Source organism: Hyla sarda (assembly GCF_029499605.1).
Source record: "Hyla sarda isolate aHylSar1 chromosome 1 unlocalized genomic scaffold, aHylSar1.hap1 SUPER_1_unloc_7, whole genome shotgun sequence".
NCBI lineage: Eukaryota > Metazoa > Chordata > Amphibia > Anura > Hylidae > Hyla > Hyla sarda.
In genome coordinates, this window is record NW_026607593.1 from 378375 (window position 1) to 402162 (window position 23788).

The 23788-nt window shown below is 44.8% G+C and overlaps 3 protein-coding genes across 3 annotated transcripts in view; 1 reads left to right on the plus strand and 2 right to left on the minus strand.

Moving 5' to 3' along the window:
* LOC130298252 (zinc finger protein 850-like) overlaps nt 1-23788 on the plus strand; it is a 411906-nt gene that overhangs the window by 370551 nt on the left and 17567 nt on the right. The window lies entirely within an intron of this gene.
* Nucleotides 1-23788, minus strand: part of LOC130298274 (zinc finger protein 268-like) — a 150956-nt gene that overhangs the window by 118956 nt on the left and 8212 nt on the right. The window contains exons 2-3 of the mRNA XM_056551204.1: nt 5127-5390; nt 4354-4501 (exon numbers count right to left, since the gene is read on the minus strand). Coding sequence (XP_056407179.1) covers nt 4354-4431 — 78 coding nt within the window. The 5' untranslated portion in view covers nt 4432-4501; nt 5127-5390. The remainder of the gene's footprint in view (nt 1-4353; nt 4502-5126; nt 5391-23788) is intronic.
* LOC130298275 (oocyte zinc finger protein XlCOF6-like) overlaps nt 21241-23788 on the minus strand; it is an 85026-nt gene continuing 82478 nt past the window's right edge. The window contains exon 8 of the mRNA XM_056551205.1: nt 21241-23642. Coding sequence (XP_056407180.1) covers nt 23008-23642 — 635 coding nt within the window. The 3' untranslated portion in view covers nt 21241-23007. The remainder of the gene's footprint in view (nt 23643-23788) is intronic.

Here is a 23788-nt window from a genome sequence, read left to right on the forward strand (position 1 = left end):
TTAATAGGAATAAGCTTCATAGGAAAATAAAACTTACACCCTTGAATCCCATTAACCCCAATAACATAAAGGATGGAAATGTAAAGTGTATGTTCACAAATGCCAGAAGCCTAGCAAATAAAATGGGGGAGCTTGAGGCCTTGATACTGGAGGAACATATTGATATAGTTGGGGTCACTGAGACATGGCTGGTGATATAGTTGGGGTCACTGAGACATGGCTGGTGATATAGTTGGGGTCACTGAGACATGGCTGGACTCCTCCCATGACTGGGCCATTAATCTGCAGGGGTTTTACATTGTTTCGCAAGGATAGAATGAACAGAAAAGGTGGTGGAGTCTGTCTGTATGTAAGAAGTGGTATGAAAGTCAGTGTGAACGATGCCATAGTGTGTGATGATTCTGAGGAGGTGGAATCACTGTGGGTAGAATTACAAAAGGAGGGAAATACTGAAAAAATAATATTTGGTGTAATTTACAGACCCCCTAATATCACTGAAGAGATAGAAGGTCGGCTTCATAAACAAATAGAGAGGGCCGCCCGGGCAGGTACAGTGGTAATAATGGGAGATTTTAACTATCCAGATATAGATTGGGGTCCGGGGTTGGCTAAAACTACAAAGGGGCGACAATTCCTAAATTTATTGCAGGATAATTTTATGGGCCAGTTTGTGGAGGACCCAACAAGAAGTGATGCCTTGTTGGATCTGATCATTTCCAACAACGCAGAGCTGGTTGGTAATGTAACTGTGCGGGAAAACCTTGGGAATAGCGACCACAATATAGTTACTTTTCACTTAAAATGTAGAAAACAAAGACAGGCGGGGAAGGCAAAAACATATAACTTTAAAAAGGCAAATTTCCCTGGGCTGAGATCTGCACTACAGGACATAGACTGGGGGGAGGTGTTGTCAAATACTGATACAGAAGGTAAATGGGACATCTTTAAATCAACTCTAAATAACTATACAGCTAAATATATACCAAAGGGGAACAAATATAAACGATTAAAACTAAATCCTACATGGCTGACACATGATGTTAAAAGAGCAATAAACAACAAAAAAATAGCCTTCAAAAAATACAAATCTGATGGGTCAGCGATAACATTTAAACAGTACAAGGAGCTTAATAAAATCTGTAAAAATGTAATAAAAACAGCAAAAATTCAAAATGAGAGACAGGTGGCCAAAGAAAGCAAAACTAATCCTAAATATTTTTTTAGACATATAAATGCAAAAAAACCAAGGACAGAGCATGTAGGACCCCTTAATAATGATAATGGGGAGGTTGTCACGGGCGATCAAGAGAAGGCGGAGCTACTGAATGGGTTCTTTAGTTCTGTATACACTATGGAAGAAGGAGCTGACATTGGCCAGGTCAGTGCTGGTAACACATCATGTACAGGTCAGTGCTGGTAACACATCATGTACAGGTCAGTGCTGGTAACACATCATGTACAGGTCAGTGCTGGTAACACATCATGTAATGTACTGAACTGGCTTAATGTAGAGATGGTACAAGGTAAGTTAAGTGATATAAATGTAAGCAAATCCCCAGGACCGGATGGACTACACCCAAGAGTTCTTAGAGAGGTAAGTTCAGTAATATCTGTACCCCTGTTCATGATATTTAGAGATTCTCTGGTGTCTGGTATTGTGCAAAGGGACTGGCGCAAGGCGAATGTGGTGCCAATCTTCAAAAAGGGCTCTAGGTCTTCCCCAGGAAACTATAGACCGGTAAGTTTAACGTGCATTGTGGGTAAATTGTTTGAAGGACTTATAAGGGATTACATACAGGAATACATAGGGGATAATTGTATTATAAGTGATAGCCAGCATGGGTTTACTAAGGATAGAAGTTGTCAAACCAATCTAATTTGCTTTTATGAAGAGGTGAGTAGAAGCCTTGACAGAGGAATGGCTGTGTATATAGAGGGGGGCTGTGTATATAGAGGGGGGCTGTGTATATAGAGGGGGTCTCTGTATATAGAGGGGGGATGTGTATATAGAGGGGGGGCTGTGTATATAGAGGAATGCCTGTGTATATAGAGGGGGGCTGTGTATATAGAGGGGGCTGTGTATATAGAGGGGGCTGTGTATATAGAGGGGGGCTGTGTATATAGAGGGGGGGGGGCTGTGTATATAGAGGGGGGCTCTGTATATAGAGGAATGGCTGTGGATATAGTGTTTCTGGATTTTGATAAAGCATTTGATACTGTCCCTCATAGACGTCTGACAGGTAAGTTAAGGTCTTTGGGTTTGGAAATTTTAGTTTGTAACTGGAGTGAACACTGGCTCATGGATCGTACCCAGAGAGTGGTGGTCAATGATTCGTACTCTGATTGGTCCCCGGTTATTAGTGGTGTACCCCAAGGTTCAGTACTGGGCCCGCTGCTGTTTAATTTATTTATCAATGATATAGAGGATGGTATTAACAGCTCTGTTTCTATCTTTGCAGATGACACCAAGCTTTGTAGCACAGTACAGTCTATAGAGGATGTGTATATAGTGGGGGGGCTGTGTATATAGAGGGGGGGGGGTACAGTCTATAGAGGATGTGTATATAGAGGGGGGGCTGTGTATATAGAGGGGGGCTGTGTATATATATAGAAGATGGTATAACAGCTCTGTTTCTATCTTTGCAGATGACACCAAGCTTTGTAGCACGGTACAGTCTATAGAGGATGTGTATATAGTGGGGGGCTGTGTATATAGAGGGGGGGGGGGGTACAGTCTATAGAGGATGTGCATAAGTTACAAGATGACTTGGATAGACTAAGTGTCTGGGCATCCACTTGGCAAATGAGGTTCAATGTGGATAAATGTAAAGTTATGCATCTGGGTACTAATAACCTGCAGCATCGTATGTCTTAGGGGGGCTGTGTATATAGAGGGGAGGCTGTGTATATAGAGGGGGGGGCTGTGTATATAGAGGGGGGCTGTGTATACTAATAACCTGCAGCGTCGTATGTCTTAGGGGGGATTAAACTGGCAGAGTCACTGGTAGAGAAGGATCTGGGTGACTTGTAGATCACAGACTACAGAATAGCACAATGTCAGGCTGCTGCTTCCAAAGCCGGCAGGATATTGTCATGTATCAAAAGAGGCATGGACTCAAGGGACAGGGACATAATACTCGCCCTTTATAAAGCATTGGTACGGCCTTACCTGGAATATGCTGTTCAGTTTTGGGCACCTGTCCATAAAAGGGACACTGCGGAGTTGGAAAGGGTGCAGAGACGCGCGACTAAACTAATATGGGGCATGGAACATCTTAGCTATGAGGAGCGATTAAAGGAGTTACAATTGTTTAGTCTTGAGAAGAGACGTTTAAGGGGGGATATGATAAACGTATATAAGTATATTAATGGCCCATACAAAAAATATGGAGAAAAACTGTTCCAGGTTAAACCCCCCCAAAGGACGAGGGGGCACTCCCTCCGTCTGGAGAAGAAAAAGTTTAGTCTCAAGGGGCGACACGCCTTCTTTACCGTGAGGACTGTGAACTTATGGAACAGTCTACCTCAGGAACTGGTCACAGCAGGAACAATTAACAGCTTTAAAACAGGATTAGATACATTCCTGGAACAAAATAAGATTAATGCTTATGAAGAAATATAAAATCTCATCCCTTCCCCAATATCGCGCCAAACCCCTACCCCTTAATTCCCTGGTTGAACTTGATGGACATATGTCTTTTTTCGACCGTACTAACTATGTAAGAATGAGGTCATGTGACATCACTCCCAGAATCCCTCACCTCTCCAGTCATAGCCATCTGTTATTACATAGATAAGAATAAGGTCATGTGACATCACTCCCAGAATCCCTCACCTCTCCAGTCATATCCATCTGTTATTACATAGATAAGAATGAGGTCATGTGACATCACTCCCAGAATCCCTCACCTCTCCAGTCATATCCATCTGTTATTACATAGATAAGAATGAGGTCATGTGACATCACTCCCAGAATCCCTCACCTTTCCAGTCATAGCCATCTGTTATTACATAGATAAGAATGAGGTCATGTGACATCACTCCCAGAATCCCTCACCTCTCCAGTCATAGCCATCTGTTATTACATAGATAAGAATGAGGTCATGTGACATCACTCCCAGAATCCCTCACCTCTCCAGTCATATCCATCTGTTATTACATAGATAAGAATGAGGTCATGTGACATCACTCCCAGAATCCCTCACCTCTCCAGTCATATCCATCTGTTATTACATAGATAAGAATGAGGTCATGTGACATCACTCCCAGAATCCCCCACCTCTCCAGTCATATCCATCTGTTATTACATAGATAAGAATGAGGTCATGTGACATCACTCCCAGAATCCCTCACCTCTCCAGTAAGCCGGAAGAGTATCTGTAGGGTGAGGTTTATGATCCTGTCGGCCATCTTGTTCCTGTCTCTCTCCATGGTTGATGGGTCATCCAGGAGAATTCTCTTATATAGAAGATATCAGCAGAGGATCCTGGATTGGAGAAACCTGAAGGGAAGAAGAGGAGACGATGATAAACCGCACCAGATTCTATGGAGAAATAAAATCCATTTCCTGGAGATAATCTGGGGAAACATCTGAGGAGACATTATAGTCACAATGATTTCGGATGAGTTCTCCTCTATGATGACGTCCTCGGAAATTTACCAGAAAATCTTTCAGAATCTTTGGCGGCAAAAAATCAAATACAGAAGAACAAACACCGAGAACATGAGAAGAAAGACAAGAAGGTAAACGTAAAGAAAAGAGAAGGAAAAGGGAGGATAGAGGGTGAAGGGAAACAAGGGGGGAGGAGCATAAGGCGGGAATGGACGACCAATCACATGACCCAGCAATATAGCAGAGAACACGCTGGAGGACACAACAGGACGGCGACTCCACAGGATCCTGGAATCACATCCACGGGGGCCACGTCTGGTAGAATCTATCATGAGACTCATGGATGGCGACTAATCTATCACCTTGGACACCAGAGCCGGAGGAGATGGGAAGATTTATAGGATGTGGGAGATGAAGGGTTAATGTATCATTTTACTATATTTTATCTATAGATCAATGTCTGTCCCCTCCCCCAGAGAGAGAAGATGTCTGGGGGCGGAGTCACCTTTAATACCTGCGATGATGTTACCGTCATGTGATCAGTCACATGGAGGAGGAGGAGTCACATGATCAGGGGCTGCTGCTCTAGGCTCATCTGCTCAGTGTATGCAGGACTCTGCTGTGCTGGTTGTGATCGCACACACCTACCTGTATCTGTAGAGGAGCCGGGTACTTACGGTAGATGCTATTTCCTAGGCAGCTAAAGGACCTGTGATGATGTCATGACCATGTGACCAGCCATGTGACTAGTCTGGAGTAGGCGGAGCCAGTGTGGAGTCTGTAGAAGAACAATAGATTTGGCGGTTATGAGTGATTTGCTGGTGAGAAGACAGAACCTTTAGTATCGGGGGAGGTAATAGTCTGCAGGGGCCGAGTAATAGTCTGCAGGGGCCGAGTAATACTCTGCAGGGGCCAAGTAATAGTCTGCAGGGGCCGAGTAATAGTCTGCAGGGGCCAAGTAATAGTCTGCAGGGGCCCGAGTAATACTCTGCAGGGACCAAGTAATACTCTGCAGGGACCAAGTAATACTCTGCAGGGACCGAGTAATACTCTGCAGGGACCAAGTAATACTCTGCAGGGGCCAAGTAATACTCTGCAGGGGCCAAGTAATACTCTGCAGGGACCAAGTAATACTCTGCAGGGACCAAGTAATACTCTGCAGGGGCCAAGTAATAGTCTGCAGGGGCCCGAGTAATACTCTGCAGGGACCAAGTAATAGTCTGCAGGGACCAAGTAATAGTCTGCAGGGGCCAAGTAATAGTCTGCAGGGGCCCGAGTAATACTCTGCAGGGACCAAGTAATAGTCTGCAGGGACCAAGTAATAGTCTGCAGGGGCCAAGTAATAGTCTGCAGGGGCCGAGTAATACTCTGCAGGGGGCCGAGTAATACTCTGCAGGGACCAAGTAATACTCTGCAGGGGCCAAGTAATACTCTGCAGGGACCGAGTAATACTCTGCAGGGACCAAGTAATACTCTGCAGGGGCCAAGTAATACTCTGCAGGGGCCAAGTAATACTCTGCAGGGACCAAGTAATACTCTGCAGGGACCAAGTAATACTCTGCAGGGGCCAAGTAATAGTCTGCAGGGGCCGAGTAATACTCTGCAGGGGCCAAGTAATACTCTGCAGGGGCCGAGTAATACTCTGCAGGGGCCGAGTAATACTCTGCAGGGGCCGAGTAATACTCTGCAGGGGCCGAGTAATACTCTGCAAGGACCAAGTAATACTCTGCAGGGGCCCGAGTAATACTCTGCAGGGGCCCGAGTAATACTCTGCAGGGACCCGAGTAATGCTCTGCAGGGGGCCGAGTAATAGTCTGCAGGGGGCCGAGTAATAGTCTGCAGGGGGCCGAGTAATAGTCTGCAGGGGGCCGAGTAATAGTCTGCAGGGGGCCGAGTAATAGTCTGCACGGGGCCGTGTAATAGTCTGCAGGGGGCCGAGTAATAGTCTGCAGGGGGCCGAGTAATAGTCTGCAGGGGCCCGAGTAATAGTCTGCAGGGGCCCGAGTAATACTCTGCAGGGGCCCGAGTAATACTCTGCAGGGGGCCCGAGTAATACTCTGCAGGGGACCCGAGTAATAATCTGCAGGGGCGCCCGAGTAATAATCTGCAGGGGGCCAAGTAATACTCTGCAGGAACCAAGTAATACTCTGCAGGGGCCAAATAATACTCTGCAGGGGCCAAATAATACTCTGCAGGAACCAAGTAATACTCTGCAGGGGCCAAGTAATACTCTGCAGGAACCGAGTAATACTCTGCAGGGGCCGAGTAATAGTCTGCAGGGGCCGAGTAATAGTCTGCAGGGGGCCGAGTAATAGTCTGCAGGGGCCCGAGTAATACTCTGCAGGGGCCAAATAATACTCTGCAGGGGCCAAGTAATACTCTGCAGGGGCCAAGTAATACTCTGCAGGGGCCAAGTAATACTCTGCAGGAACCAAGTAATACTCTGCAGGGGCCAAGTAATACTCTGCAGGGGGCTATAGAGCCGGTCTGGAGTCTGCAAGAAGCACAAATCATATCCCCAGAGGCTTATGAGTTGTGTTTATGCTCTGCAGGGGGGGGGGGGGGTTTGGAATGCTCTGCAGAGTTTGCTGTAATGCTCTTGGGGGGGGGGGGGGGTTGCTGTAACGCTCTGCGGGGGGAGGGGGTTGCTGTAATGCTCTGCGGGGGGAGGGGGTTGCTGTAATGCTCTGCAGGGGGGGTTGCTGTAACGCTCTGCGGGGGGAGGGGGTTGCTGTAATGCTCTGCGGGGGGAGGGGGTTGCTGTAATGCTCTGCAGGGGGGGTTGCTGTAACGCTCTGCGGGGGAGGGGGTTGCTGTAACGCTCTGCGGGGGGTGCTGTAATGCTCTGCAGGGGGGGTTGCTGTAACGCTCTGCGGGGGAGGGGGTTGCTGTAACGCTCTGCGGGGGGAGGGGGTTGCTGTAATGCTCTGCAGGGGGGGGTTGCTGTAATTCTCTGTAGGGGGGGTTGCTGTAACGCTCTGCGGGGGGAGGGGGTTGCTGTAATGCTCTGCAGGGGGGGGTTGCTGTAACGCTCTGCGGGGGGAGGGGGTTGCTGTAATGCTCTGCAGGGGGGGTTGCTGTAACGCTCTGCGGGGGGGAGGGGGTTGCTGTAACGCTCTGCGGGGGGTGCTGTAATGCTCTGCAGGGGGGGGTTGCTGTAACGCTCTGCGGGGGGAGGGGGTTGCTGTAACGCTCTGCGGGGGGAGGGGGTTGCTGTAATGCTCTGCAGGGGGGGTTGCTGTAACGCTCTGCGGGGGGAGGGGGTTGCTGTAATGCTCTGCAGGGGGGGGTTGCTGTAACGCTCTGCGGGGGGAGGGGTTGCTGTAATGCTCTGCAGGGGGGGTTGCTGTAACGCTCTGCGGGGGGAGGGGTTGCTGTAATGCTCTGCAGGGGGGGGGGGGGTTGCTGTAATTCTTCTTGCAGACACCAAGAGAACCTCTGTAGAGCATTATAGCAACCCCCATCCCCCCCCCCCCCTGCAGAGTATTACTTGGCCCCCTGCAGAGTATTACTTGGCCCCCTGCAGAGTATTACTTGGCCCCCTGCAGAGTATTACTTGGCCCCCTGCAGAGTATTACTTGGCCCCCTGCAGAGTATTACTTGGCCCCCTGCAGAGTATTACCCGGCCCCCCTGCAGAGTATTACCCGGCCCCCTGCAGAGTATTACTTGGCCCCTGCAGAGTATTACTTGGCCCCTGCAGAGTATTACTCGGGCCCCTGCAGAGTATTACTCGGGCCCCTGCAGAGTATTACCCGGCCCCCTGCAGAGTATTACCCTGCCCCCTGCAGAGTATTACCCTGCCCCCTGCAGGGTATTACTCGGCCCCCTGCAGGGTATTACTCGGCCCCCTGCAGGGTATTACTCGGCCCCCTGCAGAGTATTACTCGGGCCCCCTGCAGAGTATTACTCGGCCCCCTGCAGAGTATTACTCGGCCCCCTGCAGAGTATTACTCGGCCCCCTGCAGAGTATTACTTGCCCATACACCAAGAGAACCCCTCCCCCGATACTAAAGGTCTTCTGCCCCTCCCCACAAACCGCTCTAAGGGGATTTATTATTAGTGGGAGAAGATTAGTTATTTTGTGTCTTTTTTGATAGAGCAAAAAGCAAGTACTCGATTTTTGTGTGTATTGTGGAATGTATTGTGCAGTGGAAACTAATTTATCGTGTTTTTTTTTAGTTTTGATGCTTTTTTTTTTAATTAATTTTTTTGCCCAAAAATACTGTAAAAATTCACCATCAAAAAGGACAGGTAGGAAAGTGTTCTACCGAGACAGCCGGGGGATGCAGGAGCCGTCCTCAACACTGCTAAACTACAACTACTCCCATCATGGAAAATGATGGGAGTAGTTGTACCGCAGCGATGAGGGGCGGCACTTGCACCCCTCCCCCCCCCCCCCCCGGACTCTTGGGACAGTTAGGACTACTACTCCCATCATGGACAGACTCCGCCCATAATGGGAGTTATAGTACAGGGGCAGATCGCAGCAGGTCATTCTCCAGAGACACACTGTGATCCGCATTTATTAACTGTACAAGCCGGCAGCACATGAGGCTCCACTGCGCTCCCCGCCGGCTCCTGTATACACTGTCATAATCCCCGCCGCCGGGAGCTCTGATTGGTGGATAGCTATTGACCAATCAGAGCTCCCGGCGGCAGGGATTATGAATTATGACAGTGTATACAGGAGCCGGCGGGGAGCGCAGTGGAGCCGCATGTACTGCCGGCTTGTACAGTTAATAATTGCGGATCGCAGCGGTTCTCTGGAGAATGACCTGCTACGATCGGCCCCTGGACTATAACTCCCATCATGGATGGAGTCTGTCCTAACTGTCAAAAAAAGTGTACCGCACCTGGGGGATGTGCAAGTGCCATCTCTCAGCGGTGTGGCACTACAACTACTCCCATCATCGGACAGACTCTAGTAGTAGTAGTCCAAGGGCAGAGGGACAGATCGAAAGGGGGTCTCACGCCTGAGACCCCCTGCGACCTTTACTGCTCCGCCCCCTATTGACGATGTCATTAGGGGCGGAGCTACACAGTCCAGGCCTGACTCTGTTCACATATTTTTATATGCCTCAAATGGGCATGACGTTCTCTCGCTCTGGAGCCCTGTTGTTTTTTGAGGAAACAGTTTAGGGCCACATATGGGGTATTTCCGTACTCGGGAGAAAATGTGTTACAAATTTGGGGGGGCTTTTTCTCCTTTTACCCCTTATGAAACGGTAAAGTTGGGGTCTACACCAGCCTGTTATTGTAAAAAAATAAAAATGTTTACTCTAACATGCTGGTGTTGCTCCATACTTCTCATTTTCATAAAAGGAAAAAAACTAAATTTGTAACACATTTTCTCTTGAGTACAGAAATACCCCATATGTGGACGTAAAGTGCTCTGCGGGCGCACAACAAGGCTCAGGAGTGAGAGCGCACTATGTACATTTGAGGCCTAAATTGGTGATTTGCACAGGGGTGGCTGATTTTACAGCAGTTCTGACATAAACAGGAAAAAAAAAAACACATGTGACCCCATTTTAAAAACCACAAGCTTCACGGAACTCAACAAGGGGTATAGTGAGCCTTACCACCCCACAGGTGTTTGACAAATTTTTGTTAAAGTTGGACATGAAAATGAAAAATTTTATTTATTTCAATAAAATGCTGGTGTTACCCCAAAGTTTTCATTTTCACAAGGGGTAATAGGAAAAAAGCCCCCCAAAATTTGTAGCAATATGTCTTTCGAGTATGGAAATACCCCATGTGTGGATGCAGAGTGCTCTGCAGCGCACTACACTTCTCAGAAGAGGAGGAGCGCCATTGGGCTTTTGGAGAGAGAATGTGTCTGGAATTGAAGGCCATGGGTGTTTACAAAGCCCCCATACTGCCAGAACGGTGGCTTCCTAATCATCAGATGGACCAGGTCCTTTATCCTATAGTATCAGCCTTTTTATGTAGTATAAGCTATTTCCTAATCATCAGATGGACCGGGTCCTTAATCCTATAGTATCAGCCTTTTTATATAGTATAAGCTATTTCCTAGTCATCAGAGGGACCGGGTCCTTTATCCTATAGTATCAGCCTTTTTATGTAGTATAAGCTATTTCCTAATCATCAGATGGACCAGGTCCTTTATCCTATAGTATCAGCCTTTTTATGTAGTATAAGCTATTTCCTAATCATCAGATGGACCAGGTCCTTTATCCTATAGTATCAGTCTTTTTATGTAGTATAAGCTATTTCCTAATCATCAGATGGACCGGTCCTTTATCCTATAGTATCAGCCTTTTTATGTAGCATAAGCTATTTCCTAATCATCAGATGGACCAGGTCCTTTATCCTATAGTATCAGTCTTTTTATGTAGTATAAGCTATTTCCTAATCATCAGATGGACCGGTCCTTTATCCTATAGTATCAGCCTTTTTATGTAGCATAAGCTATTTCCTAATCATCAGATGGACCAGGTCCTTTATCCTATAGTATCAGCCTTTTTATATAGTATAAGCTATTTCCTAGTCATCAGAGGGACCGGGTCCTTTATCCTATAGTATCAGCCTTTTTATATAGTATAAGCTATTTCCTAGTCATCAGAGGGACCGGGTCCTTTATCCTATAGTATCAGCCTTTTTATGTAGTATAAGCTATTTCCTAATCATCAGATGGACCGGGTCCTTAATCCTATAGTATCAGCCTTTTTATATAGTATAAGCTATTTCCTAGTCATCAGAGGGACCGGGTCCTTTATCCTATAGTATCAGCCTTTTTATGTAGTATAAGCTATTTCCTAATCATCAGATGGACTAGGTCCTTTATCCTATAGTATCAGCCTTTTTATGTAGTATAAGCTATTTCCTAATCATCAGATGGACCAGGTCCTTTATCCTATAGTATCAGTCTTTTTATGTAGTATAAGCTATTTCCTAATCATCAGATGGACCGGTCCTTTATCCTATAGTATCAGCCTTTTTATGTAGCATAAGCTATTTCCTAATCATCAGATGGACCGGGTCCTTTATCCTATAGTATCAGCCTTTTTATGTAGTATAAGCTATTTCCTAATCATCAGATGGACCAGGTCCTTTATCCTATAGTATCAGCCTTTTTATATAGTATAAGCTATTTCCTAGTCATCAGAGGGACCGGGTCCTTTATCCTATAGTATCAGCCTTTTTATGTAGTATAAGCTATTTCCTAATCATCAGATGGACCAGGTCCTTTATCCTATAGTATCAGCCTTTTTATGTAGTATAAGCTATTTCCTAATCATCAGATGGACCAGGTCCTTTATCCTATAGTATCAGCCTTTTTATGTAGTATAAGCTATTTCCTAATCATCAGATGGACCGGGTCCTTTATCCTATAGTATCAGCCTTTTTATGTAGTATAAGCTATTTCCTAATCATCAGATGGACCGGGTCCTTTATCCTATAGTATCCAGCCTTTTTATGTAGTATAAGCTATTTCCTAATCATCAGAAGGACCAGGTCCTTTATCCTATAGTATCAGCCTTTTTATATATTATAAGCTATTTCCTAGTCATCAGATGGATCAGGTCCTTTATCCTATAGTATCCAGCCTTTTTATGTAGTATAAGCTATTTCCTAATCATCAGATGGACCAGGTCCTTTATCCTATAGTATCAGCCTTTTTATGTAGTATAAGCTATTTTCTAGTCATCAGATGGACCAGGTCCTTTATCCTATAGTATCAACCTTTTTATATATTATAAGCTATTTCCTAGTCATCAGATGGACCGGTCCTTTATCCTATAGTATCAGCCTTTTTATGTAGTATAAGCTATTTCCTAATCATCAGATGGACCAGGTCCTTTATCCTATAGTATCAGCCTTTTTATGTAGTATAAGCTATTTCCTAATCATCAGATGGACCGGGTTCTTTATCCTATAGTATCAGCCTTTTTATGTAGCATAAGCTATTTCCTAATCATCAGATGGACCAGGTCCTTTATCCTATAGTATCAGTCTTTTTATGTAGTATAAGCTATTTCCTAATCATCAGATGGACCGGTCCTTTATCCTATAGTATCAGCCTTTTTATGTAGCATAAGCTATTTCCTAATCATCAGATGGACCAGGTCCTTTATCCTATAGTATCAGCCTTTTTATATAGTATAAGCTATTTCCTAGTCATCAGAGGGACCGGGTCCTTTATCCTATAGTATCAGCCTTTTTATATAGTATAAGCTATTTCCTAGTCATCAGAGGGACCGGGTCCTTTATCCTATAGTATCAGCCTTTTTATGTAGTATAAGCTATTTCCTAATCATCAGATGGACCGGGTCCTTAATCCTATAGTATCAGCCTTTTTATATAGTATAAGCTATTTCCTAGTCATCAGAGGGACCGGGTCCTTTATCCTATAGTATCAGCCTTTTTATGTAGTATAAGCTATTTCCTAATCATCAGATGGACCAGGTCCTTTATCCTATAGTATCAGCCTTTTTATGTAGTATAAGCTATTTTCTAGTCATCAGATGGACCAGGTCCTTTATCCTATAGTATCAACCTTTTTATATATTATAAGCTATTTCCTAGTCATCAGATGGACCGGTCCTTTATCCTATAGTATCAGCCTTTTTATGTAGTATAAGCTATTTCCTAATCATCAGATGGACCAGGTCCTTTATCCTATAGTATCAGCCTTTTTATGTAGTATAAGCTATTTCCTAATCATCAGATGGACCGGGTTCTTTATCCTATAGTATCAGCCTTTTTATGTAGCATAAGCTATTTCCTAATCATCAGATGGACCAGGTCCTTTATCCTATAGTATCAGTCTTTTTATGTAGTATAAGCTATTTCCTAATCATCAGATGGACCGGTCCTTTATCCTATAGTATCAGCCTTTTTATGTAGCATAAGCTATTTCCTAATCATCAGATGGACCAGGTCCTTTATCCTATAGTATCAGCCTTTTTATATAGTATAAGCTATTTCCTAGTCATCAGAGGGACCGGGTCCTTTATCCTATAGTATCAGCCTTTTTATATAGTATAAGCTATTTCCTAGTCATCAGAGGGACCGGGTCCTTTATCCTATAGTATCAGCCTTTTTATGTAGTATAAGCTATTTCCTAATCATCAGATGGACCGGGTCCTTAATCCTATAGTATCAGCCTTTTTATATAGTATAAGCTATTTCCTAGTCATCAGAGGGACCGGGTCCTTTATCCTATAGTATCAGCCTTTTTATGTAGTATAAGCTATTTCCTAATCATCAGATGGACTAGGTCCTTTATCCTATAGTATCAGCCTTTTTATGTAGTATAAGCTATTTCCTAATCATCAGATGGACCAGGTCCTTTATCCTATAGTATCAGTCTTTTTATGTAGTATAAGCTATTTCCTAATCATCAGATGGACCGGTCCTTTATCCTATAGTATCAGCCTTTTTATGTAGCATAAGCTATTTCCTAATCATCAGATGGACCGGGTCCTTTATCCTATAGTATCAGCCTTTTTATGTAGTATAAGCTATTTCCTAATCATCAGATGGACCAGGTCCTTTATCCTATAGTATCAGCCTTTTTATATAGTATAAGCTATTTCCTAGTCATCAGAGGGACCGGGTCCTTTATCCTATAGTATCAGCCTTTTTATGTAGTATAAGCTATTTCCTAATCATCAGATGGACCAGGTCCTTTATCCTATAGTATCAGCCTTTTTATGTAGTATAAGCTATTTCCTAATCATCAGATGGACCAGGTCCTTTATCCTATAGTATCAGCCTTTTTATGTAGTATAAGCTATTTCCTAATCATCAGATGGACCAGGTCCTTTATCCTATAGTATCAGCCTTTTTATGTAGTATAAGCTATTTCCTAGTCATCAGATGGATCAGGTCCTTTATCCTATAGTATCCAGCCTTTTTATGTAGTATAAGCTATTTCCTAATCATCAGATGGACCAGGTCCTTTATCCTATAGTATCAGCCTTTTTATGTAGTATAAGCTATTTTCTAGTCATCAGATGGACCAGGTCCTTTATCCTATAGTATCAACCTTTTTATATATTATAAGCTATTTCCTAGTCATCAGATGGACCGGTCCTTTATCCTATAGTATCAGCCTTTTTATGTAGTATAAGCTATTTCCTAATCATCAGATGGACCAGGTCCTTTATCCTATAGTATCAGCCTTTTTATGTAGTATAAGCTATTTCCTAATCATCAGATGGACCGGGTTCTTTATCCTATAGTATCAGCCTTTTTATGTAGCATAAGCTATTTCCTAATCATCAGATGGACCAGGTCCTTTAGCTGCCTCATCTAGGGTTTGTGATAAATAAAAGTATCTGCAGCGTCTTATGTTCAGAAGAGACGATCTTCAAGGGAGACGCGCGGATCCTGTCTGATGCCTTGAATTAAAGTCTCTATAATCATAATGAGAAGGGGGCGGGGACAACACTGACGCGTTACATTCCCTATATACAACGTCAGGGACAATATTACATTTATTATAAGTCCAGTGTGCGGAGATGAATATAAGAATAATAAATAATATAAGAAAGAAAACTTTTATTAACAATTGGTAACAAGTTTGGAGATGCAGTATATCAGGAGTCTCAAACTGGTGACCCTCCAGATGTTGTTTAACTCCCAGCATGCCAGGACATGCCCGGACAGCCGTTGGCTGCAGATAACCGTTGTTGGCCATGTTAAGGAATTTAACCAATTTCTTCAGGTACATTTTGAGGCCAAATTGGAAATGTTTTATCAATCAGGCCTGATAGATTGGAAGAAATGACACAGACTGGGATCTGTATACAGCGTCTTCTGACATTTACTACATACAGCAGAATTCTTATAGGCAAAGATGAAAGGACGGCAAACTGCCCAATGATACCTGGTTACAAACAGGCGTCTTATCTGTATGGAGGAAGGACAGGAAGTGTGAACGTCTTCAGACTCAATAGCCTTAGGGGGGGGCGTGGCCTGGCAGCCGAGGCGCATGGTCGCAGTTTAGAGCAGCTCCGTACAGAAGCCTACTAAAGCAACAAAGAAACCGCCACACACCGTTCTTTTGACTCCCCATCACCTCCGGAACATCTGCCACTATGACTGCCAGGTGACGGAGACAAGCTAAGTTAGATTCCCTGGCGCAATTCCTCTTTGTCGTCCGAACGGCGCTGGTCAAGATGGCGCCGGCGGCCCTGCAGCACACACAAGACACGCTCAGCAGAGTGGCGACAGAGCCTGCAACTCTCCGCCGCTCCAGCGCAGAACGTCCTCGGTACCTGCCACACGTACCTCTGCAGAGCCGCCTGCACAGACGGAGCAGCGCTTAGCTTCTCCGGGGGCTCCGAGCTGCCCAGCGACACGGCGGCTGAAAGCAGGAAACGGGCTTCCTCCATGAACCCTCCAGCCTCTCCAATGGTCGGCTCTCTGGAACGCAGCCCCCTCTCTGAGCGCTCTCTTCTGCTGCCCAACACCGATGGCACTGAGGTAGGACACTGGGGGATTGTTGCTTGTGGGACCCTGGATGCAGATGACCCACTGGCTAATGTGCCAGTCCCCAATCAAGCCCTTACAGATACAGCCCTTAAAGAAATGCTGTTACTCTTATGTTCCTCATTTTTGCAAGATATGCACAAATTAGTTAACCCTCTCAGTGCCACAGTGAAAGATCTTGAGAGCAGAGTAGACCATATAGAACAGAAATTTGGAGAGTTTGCGACATCCCACAATTCGGTTATTGACAAAACTAACGATGTGGAAGATGAAGTGCTTGCCCTGAAACTTAAAGTGGCAGACCTTGAGGACAGGAGCCGCCGCAATAACATTAAACTGCGCGGCATACCGGAAAATGTGGCTCCTGGAGATATACCAGACTTTGTCCTTTCCCTGCTTCAAGCTGCATTGCCTGACTGCTCCAGGTCTGAATGAATTGTGGACAGAGCTCATAGGGTCTCCAGACCCAAACATCTGGAGGACACTGTACCACGCGATGTCCTGGCACGCATTAATTTTTTCCAAATCAAGGAAAAGCTGATGGAATATGCACGCCGCAATAATGGTTTAGCTGCTCCATTTCGCAAAATAACAGTCTACGCAGACCTATCTGCCTCCACCCTGCAGGCTCGCAGATCGCTTCTTCCCATAACCTCAGCTCTCCCCTCAGCTAAAATTCTGTACCGGTGGGGCTTTCCGGTTCACCTGCTTATCCGACATGACAACTCTATGCATGTTGTCCGTTCTCTCCAGGAAGGGGAAAAACTGCTGGCTCAATGGAACATTGCACCAATTTACTCCTTTGCAGGCTCCCGACCTTCTAGAACCCCGGACAAGGTGACTGACTGAGCTATGGCCTGAAAATTGTCTCCATGGATGGTGTAGTTTTGACTGTGTTTTGTGTGAGCTCCGTGCTGTGACCAGAGTGCACGGTTTCAGACTCTGACCCCTATTGTTTGTGGGATGGTGCATGCTACGCCACCCCTCTCCACCTGATCTCCCATCCTCTATACATTCCTATCTTTCTAGCCTACAGCTACCTACCCTTACTCAGACTCAACTACTAGATCTCAATTGTGAGGTGACACTTCCTGAAGTCTTGATGGTTATTAAATCCCTACCCACAGACAAGGCCCCAGGTCCGGATGGCTTTGCTTCTTCATACTACAAAACTTTTCGCAAACAGATTGCCCCACATATTGTGGAGTTTTGCAGTGCTGCAATACGTATAGGCAAATTCCCTACAGAAAATTTGCAGGCCATAATTACCACATTGCCGAAACCGGGAAAAGAGCCAGACAGTCCTCAAAACTTTCGGCCTATCTCGCTCTTAAACCAGGATGTCAAAATCTATGCAAAGCTCCTGGCCTGCCGCCTTTCTAAAGTTTTACCATCCTTAGTGCACATAGACCAGTCGGGGTTTGTTGTCAGCCATCAAGGATCTGACAACACTCGTCGACTCCTTAATATCTTCTACCATCTTGAACGCACATCTACCCCGGCAGTTATACTAGCATTGGACGCGGAGAAGGCGTTCGACCGACTCCGTTGGTCGTTCGCCTTCTCGGTCTTAACGCACATGGGCTGCACTGGGAGTATTGTTTCCGCTCTTACCGCTTTATATTCCACACCAACGGCTAAGGTGTTGGTGAATGGCGCCCTCTCTACACTGTTCCCGATAATAAATGGCTCTCGTCAGGGATGTCCCTTGTCTCCACTGATATACGTTCTTTCCATGGAGCCCCCTTGCACACTCTATCAGACGGGATGGGCAGGTGTCTGGAGTCACGGTGGGAGTGAGCACATCATCTCGTTTTATGCGGATGACGTCATACTCTCACTGACCAACCCAACAATCTCGCTCCCTGCAGTGATGTGTAACATATTGTTGTATGGTAACCTATCTTACTATCACTTAAACAACACAAAAACCCAAGCCTTACCTATAAACCTCCCCCCATCAGTATTGCTGAAGCTCAAAACGATATACCCCTTCGAATGGCGATCCTCTAACATACAATATTTGGGCATTCACTTATCTTACCCCTTTAAATTACTATATGCGGACAATTATGAAAAATTGTTAACTACCTTACAATCGGACATGGCTCACTTGGCTAAATTGGAGATCTTCTGGGTGGGTCGGGTAGCAACCTACAAAATGTTTCTCTTGCCTAAACTTTTGTATCTGTTTCGAACTCTACCTATACTTCTTCCCTCCTCCTTTTTTCTTAAAGCGCAAAAAAGGACTCTCCTCCTTCATATGGGCCGGCAGGTTTCAAATTTGTTTATTAGTTTATCAATTATAGAATACACAATACAAATCAAACAACGAAAAAAAAAAAAAATCATTCACAACCACACATTTACTCCTCATCCTCGCCCTTCCACCATCGCCTCCTCAAGTTCTCCCTTACTGTCCTCGGTACTTTATTTACTTCATACAATTAATTCATACATTTTCCCCCATTTTTCTAGTTTTATTTTGAAGTTAGCCCACATCTCTGTTCTTTCAGCCCTTTTTTTTTTTTTATGTCTCCTAGTCTCTCCAGCCGCAAACTTTCCATAGTGCACACTTGTTTGAGTGAAGCTACTATTTCCTTTGTTTGGTACCTCTGTTGTTCTCCAGCATTTTGCTATGGGGCTCCGGGTGGCTGCCAGAATGTGGAAAGCTATGGTTAAATTCATGTGGTCCCCAGTTCAATCCCACTTCTTCCCCCAGTACTGAGTGTAGGAGCATGTATGTTTCCTCCCACAACCGATGGACCATCGAACATCCCCACCATATATGGATTAAAGATCCTTTCACTCTTTCGCATCTCCAACATACTGGGGATGATTTCGGATTAAACTTTGCTAATTTATCTGGTGTATAATACCAGCGGTACATCAATTTGTGATACACATCTTGAGGTTCTGAATGGGATTGAATATAACCTAGTCCACGCCTCGCTGGTTATCTGGAGTTCCAGATCTCTTTCCCATTTTTCATGGAACAGCATCTTTACTGGCTCACTGAGGCTTTGTAGGGCCTTATAAATCCTAGTTATTCCCCCTTTCTTCATCTGTCTCTCTATATCCAGGATCCCCCGTCCCGCTGCGGGCCTCCTTCCTTCAAGGGAGAGAATCCAGTGACTGATTTGCAGATATTTAAAAAAATCTTTTGACGGAACTTTAAATTTATCAACTATATCTGAAAAAGGTAATAGGATATTTCCGTCACTGATGTCTCCCAAGATGATACCACTGCTCATCCATTGAGAGATGTCCGTCTCGGCCAGGAGATGCTGGATCAAATTCAGAGGTATTTTGTCATGTTTGATTGGATCAATTAACTGGTGCGACAGGGCAACTAGCCAAATATCTACACTTGCCCTCAAGGTTGAACTATTCAGATTCCTCGTCCTCCCTAACAAGGCTGCTTCCCACAATGCCAAGCAAGGTAAGGACATTCCACTTAGTTGGGTCTCCATATTCACCCAATGTGCCGAAGCATCGTTTTGCCACAGCCTCTGCGCTTGGGCGAATAGGGATGCCCGGTCATATGTTAATGCCCGGCAAGTATAGTATTTTACTTGATGTTCTGGGTTTCTTATTTCTCCAAATAAACCGTGATAAAATATTTTGTATACTCTTTATTACTGATCTTGGGATTGTAATTGGGAGGTTCTGAAATACATATAATATTTTGGGCAGTAAGACCATTTTAATGACCGATATACGCCCGATCCACGAAATTGGTAACTTAGAGTAGGATGCTATATCTGCGTTTAATTGTATTTTTTAATGTTTCTATGTTAATTCGCCTTGTTTCTTTAAGAGAACTGGTCAATTTTATCCCGAGGTAGTCCAAGTGGTCCCTTGCCCAAACAAAAGGATATTTCGCCTCTAATTTATTTTTAGTATTTCTATCTATGTTTAAAGGTAGTAAAATGGATTTTGTCACATTTAATTTATAATAACTTACACTTCCGAAGTCCTTTACTAATGTCATTACTGTCTCAAGGGACCTACATGGTTCTGTGCATGAAATCAATGTCATCCGCAAACAAAGTGATACGGTGATCTATGGTTCCTACAGGGATGCCCTGAATCTCCGCAGACTCCCGCACCTGTTGAGCTAATGGCTCTATTGCTAGAGAAAAGAGCAACAGGGATAGGGGGCACCCCTGTCTTGTACCATTCGTTATGCGGAACTTTCTTGACACTGTACCTCCTATACATACTCTTGCCGCTGGACCTTCATACAGAGCCATGATTGCAGATATTAATTTGGGGGTACACCCAAATTTCCCCAGTACGGCTCTCAGATATCCCCAGTGAACGCGGTCGAATGCCTTCTCCGCATCCAAAGCTAGGAGTAGAGAAGGCATCAGACCGCGTGTCGCCCCTTCAATTAGGTTTAAGATCCGTCTTGTCCCATCGAGGGATTGTCGGCCCTTTATGAACCCCACCTGATCCATATTAACTAACTTCGGCAGCTCTAGACCTACTCTCGCCGCCAGTAATTTCGCATAGAATTTAATATCACTATTTAGCAGGGAGATAGGTCTATAGCTGCTCGGTACAGTTGGATCTTTTCCTGCTTTGGGTAAAGCTCTTACAGCTGCCTCAAGCATTTCTTCTGGAATTTTTCCAATCATTAAAATTTCATTGAACAGATCCGTTAAGCAGGGAACCAACTGGTCCAAGTGGATCTTAAAGAATTCATTTAAAGGGGTACTCCGCCCCTGGCATCTTATCCCCTATCCAAAGGATAGGGGATAAGATGTTAGATCGCCGCGGTCCCGCTGCTGGGGACCCCAGGGATCGCCATTGCGGCACCCCGCCATCATTACTGCACAGAGCGATCTCTGTGCGTAATGACGGGCGATACAGGGGCCGGAGCAGCGTGACGTAATGGCTCCGCCCCTCATGACATCACGGCCCATCCCCTTAATGCAAGTCTATGGCAGGGGGCGTGACGACTGCCACGCCCCCTTCCCATAGACTTGTAATTGACGGGGGCGGGCCGTGACGCCACGAGGGGCGGAGCCGTAACGTAACGATGGTCCGGCCCCTGTATTGCCAGTCATTACGTGCAGAGTGATCTCGCTCTGCGCAGTAATGATAACGGGGTGCTGCAGCAGTGATCCCCGGGGTCCCCAGCAGGGGATAAGATGTCTAGGGGCGGAGTACCCCTTTAACAGCCCGTCCGGACCTGGAGATTTATCTGATTTAAAAAGACGGATATGATTTTTAACTTCCTCTCTAGTAAAGGGGGAGGATAATTCAGCAGCTTGTATGCTAGAGAGACATGGCAACGATGCACTCACCAGGAACTCGTTTATTACTTCTGGAGTTGGATGAGTGGTCTCATGGTCATCCTTTAAGTTATACAGAGTTTCATAATAGCTGGCGAATGCGTCTGCCATGCCCTTGGGATCAAAGACTCTTCCTACTTTGTCTAACATGATATATGGTATTTTGTTTTGTACTTCTCTTTTCTTTACCTGTTTTGCCAGGAAAACTTTTTTCGTTGTTTGATTTGTATTGTGTATTATGTATAATTGATAAACTAATAAACAAATATGAAACCATATGGGCGGGCAGGAAACCCAGGCTGTCCTCGCACATTATGTCACGCCCCAGATTAGCTGGTGGTCTGAGCGCCCCGAACATACAATTCTACTATGTGGCTACATTGGTGGCTTTGATTAAGCGTTGGTGGTGCAACTCAGCGTCCCTCCCTTGGGTCAAAAAGAAAACTTTTACGTAGCCCCATTTAGACTAAAAGATGTATTATACGCCCCATATTGGAACACCCCCCCCCTTACTCACCAATCCTATAGTTAAGGCTTCCTATATGGCTTGGACATTTTTTCTATCTCTTATGGCGAACCCAGTCCCCTTGGTGAGAACTGACTTACCACTGACATTCCTGAAAGGTCAAATCCCGAATTTTGATTTATCCCCTTGGATAGCGAAGGGCATTCTACAACTTAGACACATGCTCATAGATGGAATGTTGATGTCCTACTCAGACTTAACCCTGAAGTATGACATCCCGCCACGTGATTTTTACAAGTTCTTACAACTTAGGCACCTCTTACAGAATCTACATCCTTCTCAGGGAAATATGGATGGCTCAGCTATCAGATTACTTACATCACCACAGAAAGGTCTAAAACCAATATATTTAGCCTTATTACTAACGAACACACTTTCAAAACCTTACCCCTTGAGAATGTGGGAGAGGGAGCTACATACATCCTTTCCAATGCCTACCTGGCATGAAGCTTTTCGTAATGCTCCTCACACGTAGAATCGGCCTATAAAACAATCTTACGCTGGTATCATACTCCAGACAAGCTAGCTGTTTTTTACCAGTCTGTCCCAGATACATGTTGGCGAGGTTGTGGACACAGGGGCACACAGTATCATGTGCTATGGACGTGCCCTATTGTCCAACCCTTCTGGTATGCCTGCGCCGGGCTAATGAAAAGCATTCTAGGAGTCACCATACCCTGGTCTCCACAATCGGTGTTATTTCTATCCCTATCATCCTTGCCAGCTCCCGAACGCGAATTATATTGCATTATAAGTATGATAGCCAGACTCAGTAGCCTTGGAGTTTTCTGTACGCTCAGCAGTTGTGGTTCTTGTTTACAAGTTTCCTGGTTATAATTGCTGGTAAAGTTCACACTCAATTCATAATGAAGGAACATAGACAAGATGGTGGACTATAGACATGGTGTATAATCATAAAAAGGATTATTATAAAAGGTTATATGAATACGTATAACAAGCTGACTCCCCTCACAGGCATGCTGGGAGTTGAAGTTTTGCAACATCTGGAGGGCCGCCAGTTTGAAACCCCTGCAGTATATGATATATGTATAAATGTCAGATATCCTATGTACATGGTTAATATATAGATGTGATATCTGCATCATATATTGCTCTGAATTGGCTTCTCTCCTGTGTGAGTTCTTATATGTTTTTTAAGTGTTGCTTTCTCAGTAAAACATTTTCCACATTCTGAACATGAAAATGGCTTCTCCCCAGTGTGGGTTCTCTGATGATTAACAAGACGTGATTTCCAAGTAAAGCATTTTCCACATTCTGAACATGAAAATGGCCTCTCCCCTGTGTGAGTTTTTTGATGATGAACAAGACTTGATTTCTCAGTAAAACATTTTTCACATTCTGAACAGGAAAATGGCTTCTCCCCTGTGTGAGTTCTCTGATGTTTAACAAGATCTGATTTCTGAGCAAAACATTTTCCACATTCTAAACATGGAAATGGCTTCTCCCCTGTGTGAGTTTTTTGATGATAACCAAGAGCTGATTTGTCAGCAAAACTTTTTCCACACTCTGCACATGAAAATGGCTTTTCCCCTGTGTGAGTTCTTTGATGTGTAACAATATATGATTTCTTAGTAAAACATTTCCCACATTCTGAACATGAAAACGGCTTCTCTCCTGTGTGAGTTTTTTGATGATCAACAAAGCTTGATTTCTTAGTAAAACATTTCCCACATTCTGAGCATGAATATGGTTTCTTTCCTGTATGAGCTCGTTGATGTCCAACACCCCTTCTAGGACTTTCTTTTTGCTGAACATCCTGTGATGAATGAGAAGACAGGACCTGTATATAAGGATGAGATGACAGATCTTGGCTGTGAAGGGCTGAGGGTGTATCAGGGATAATGGAATGTTCTTCATATGTA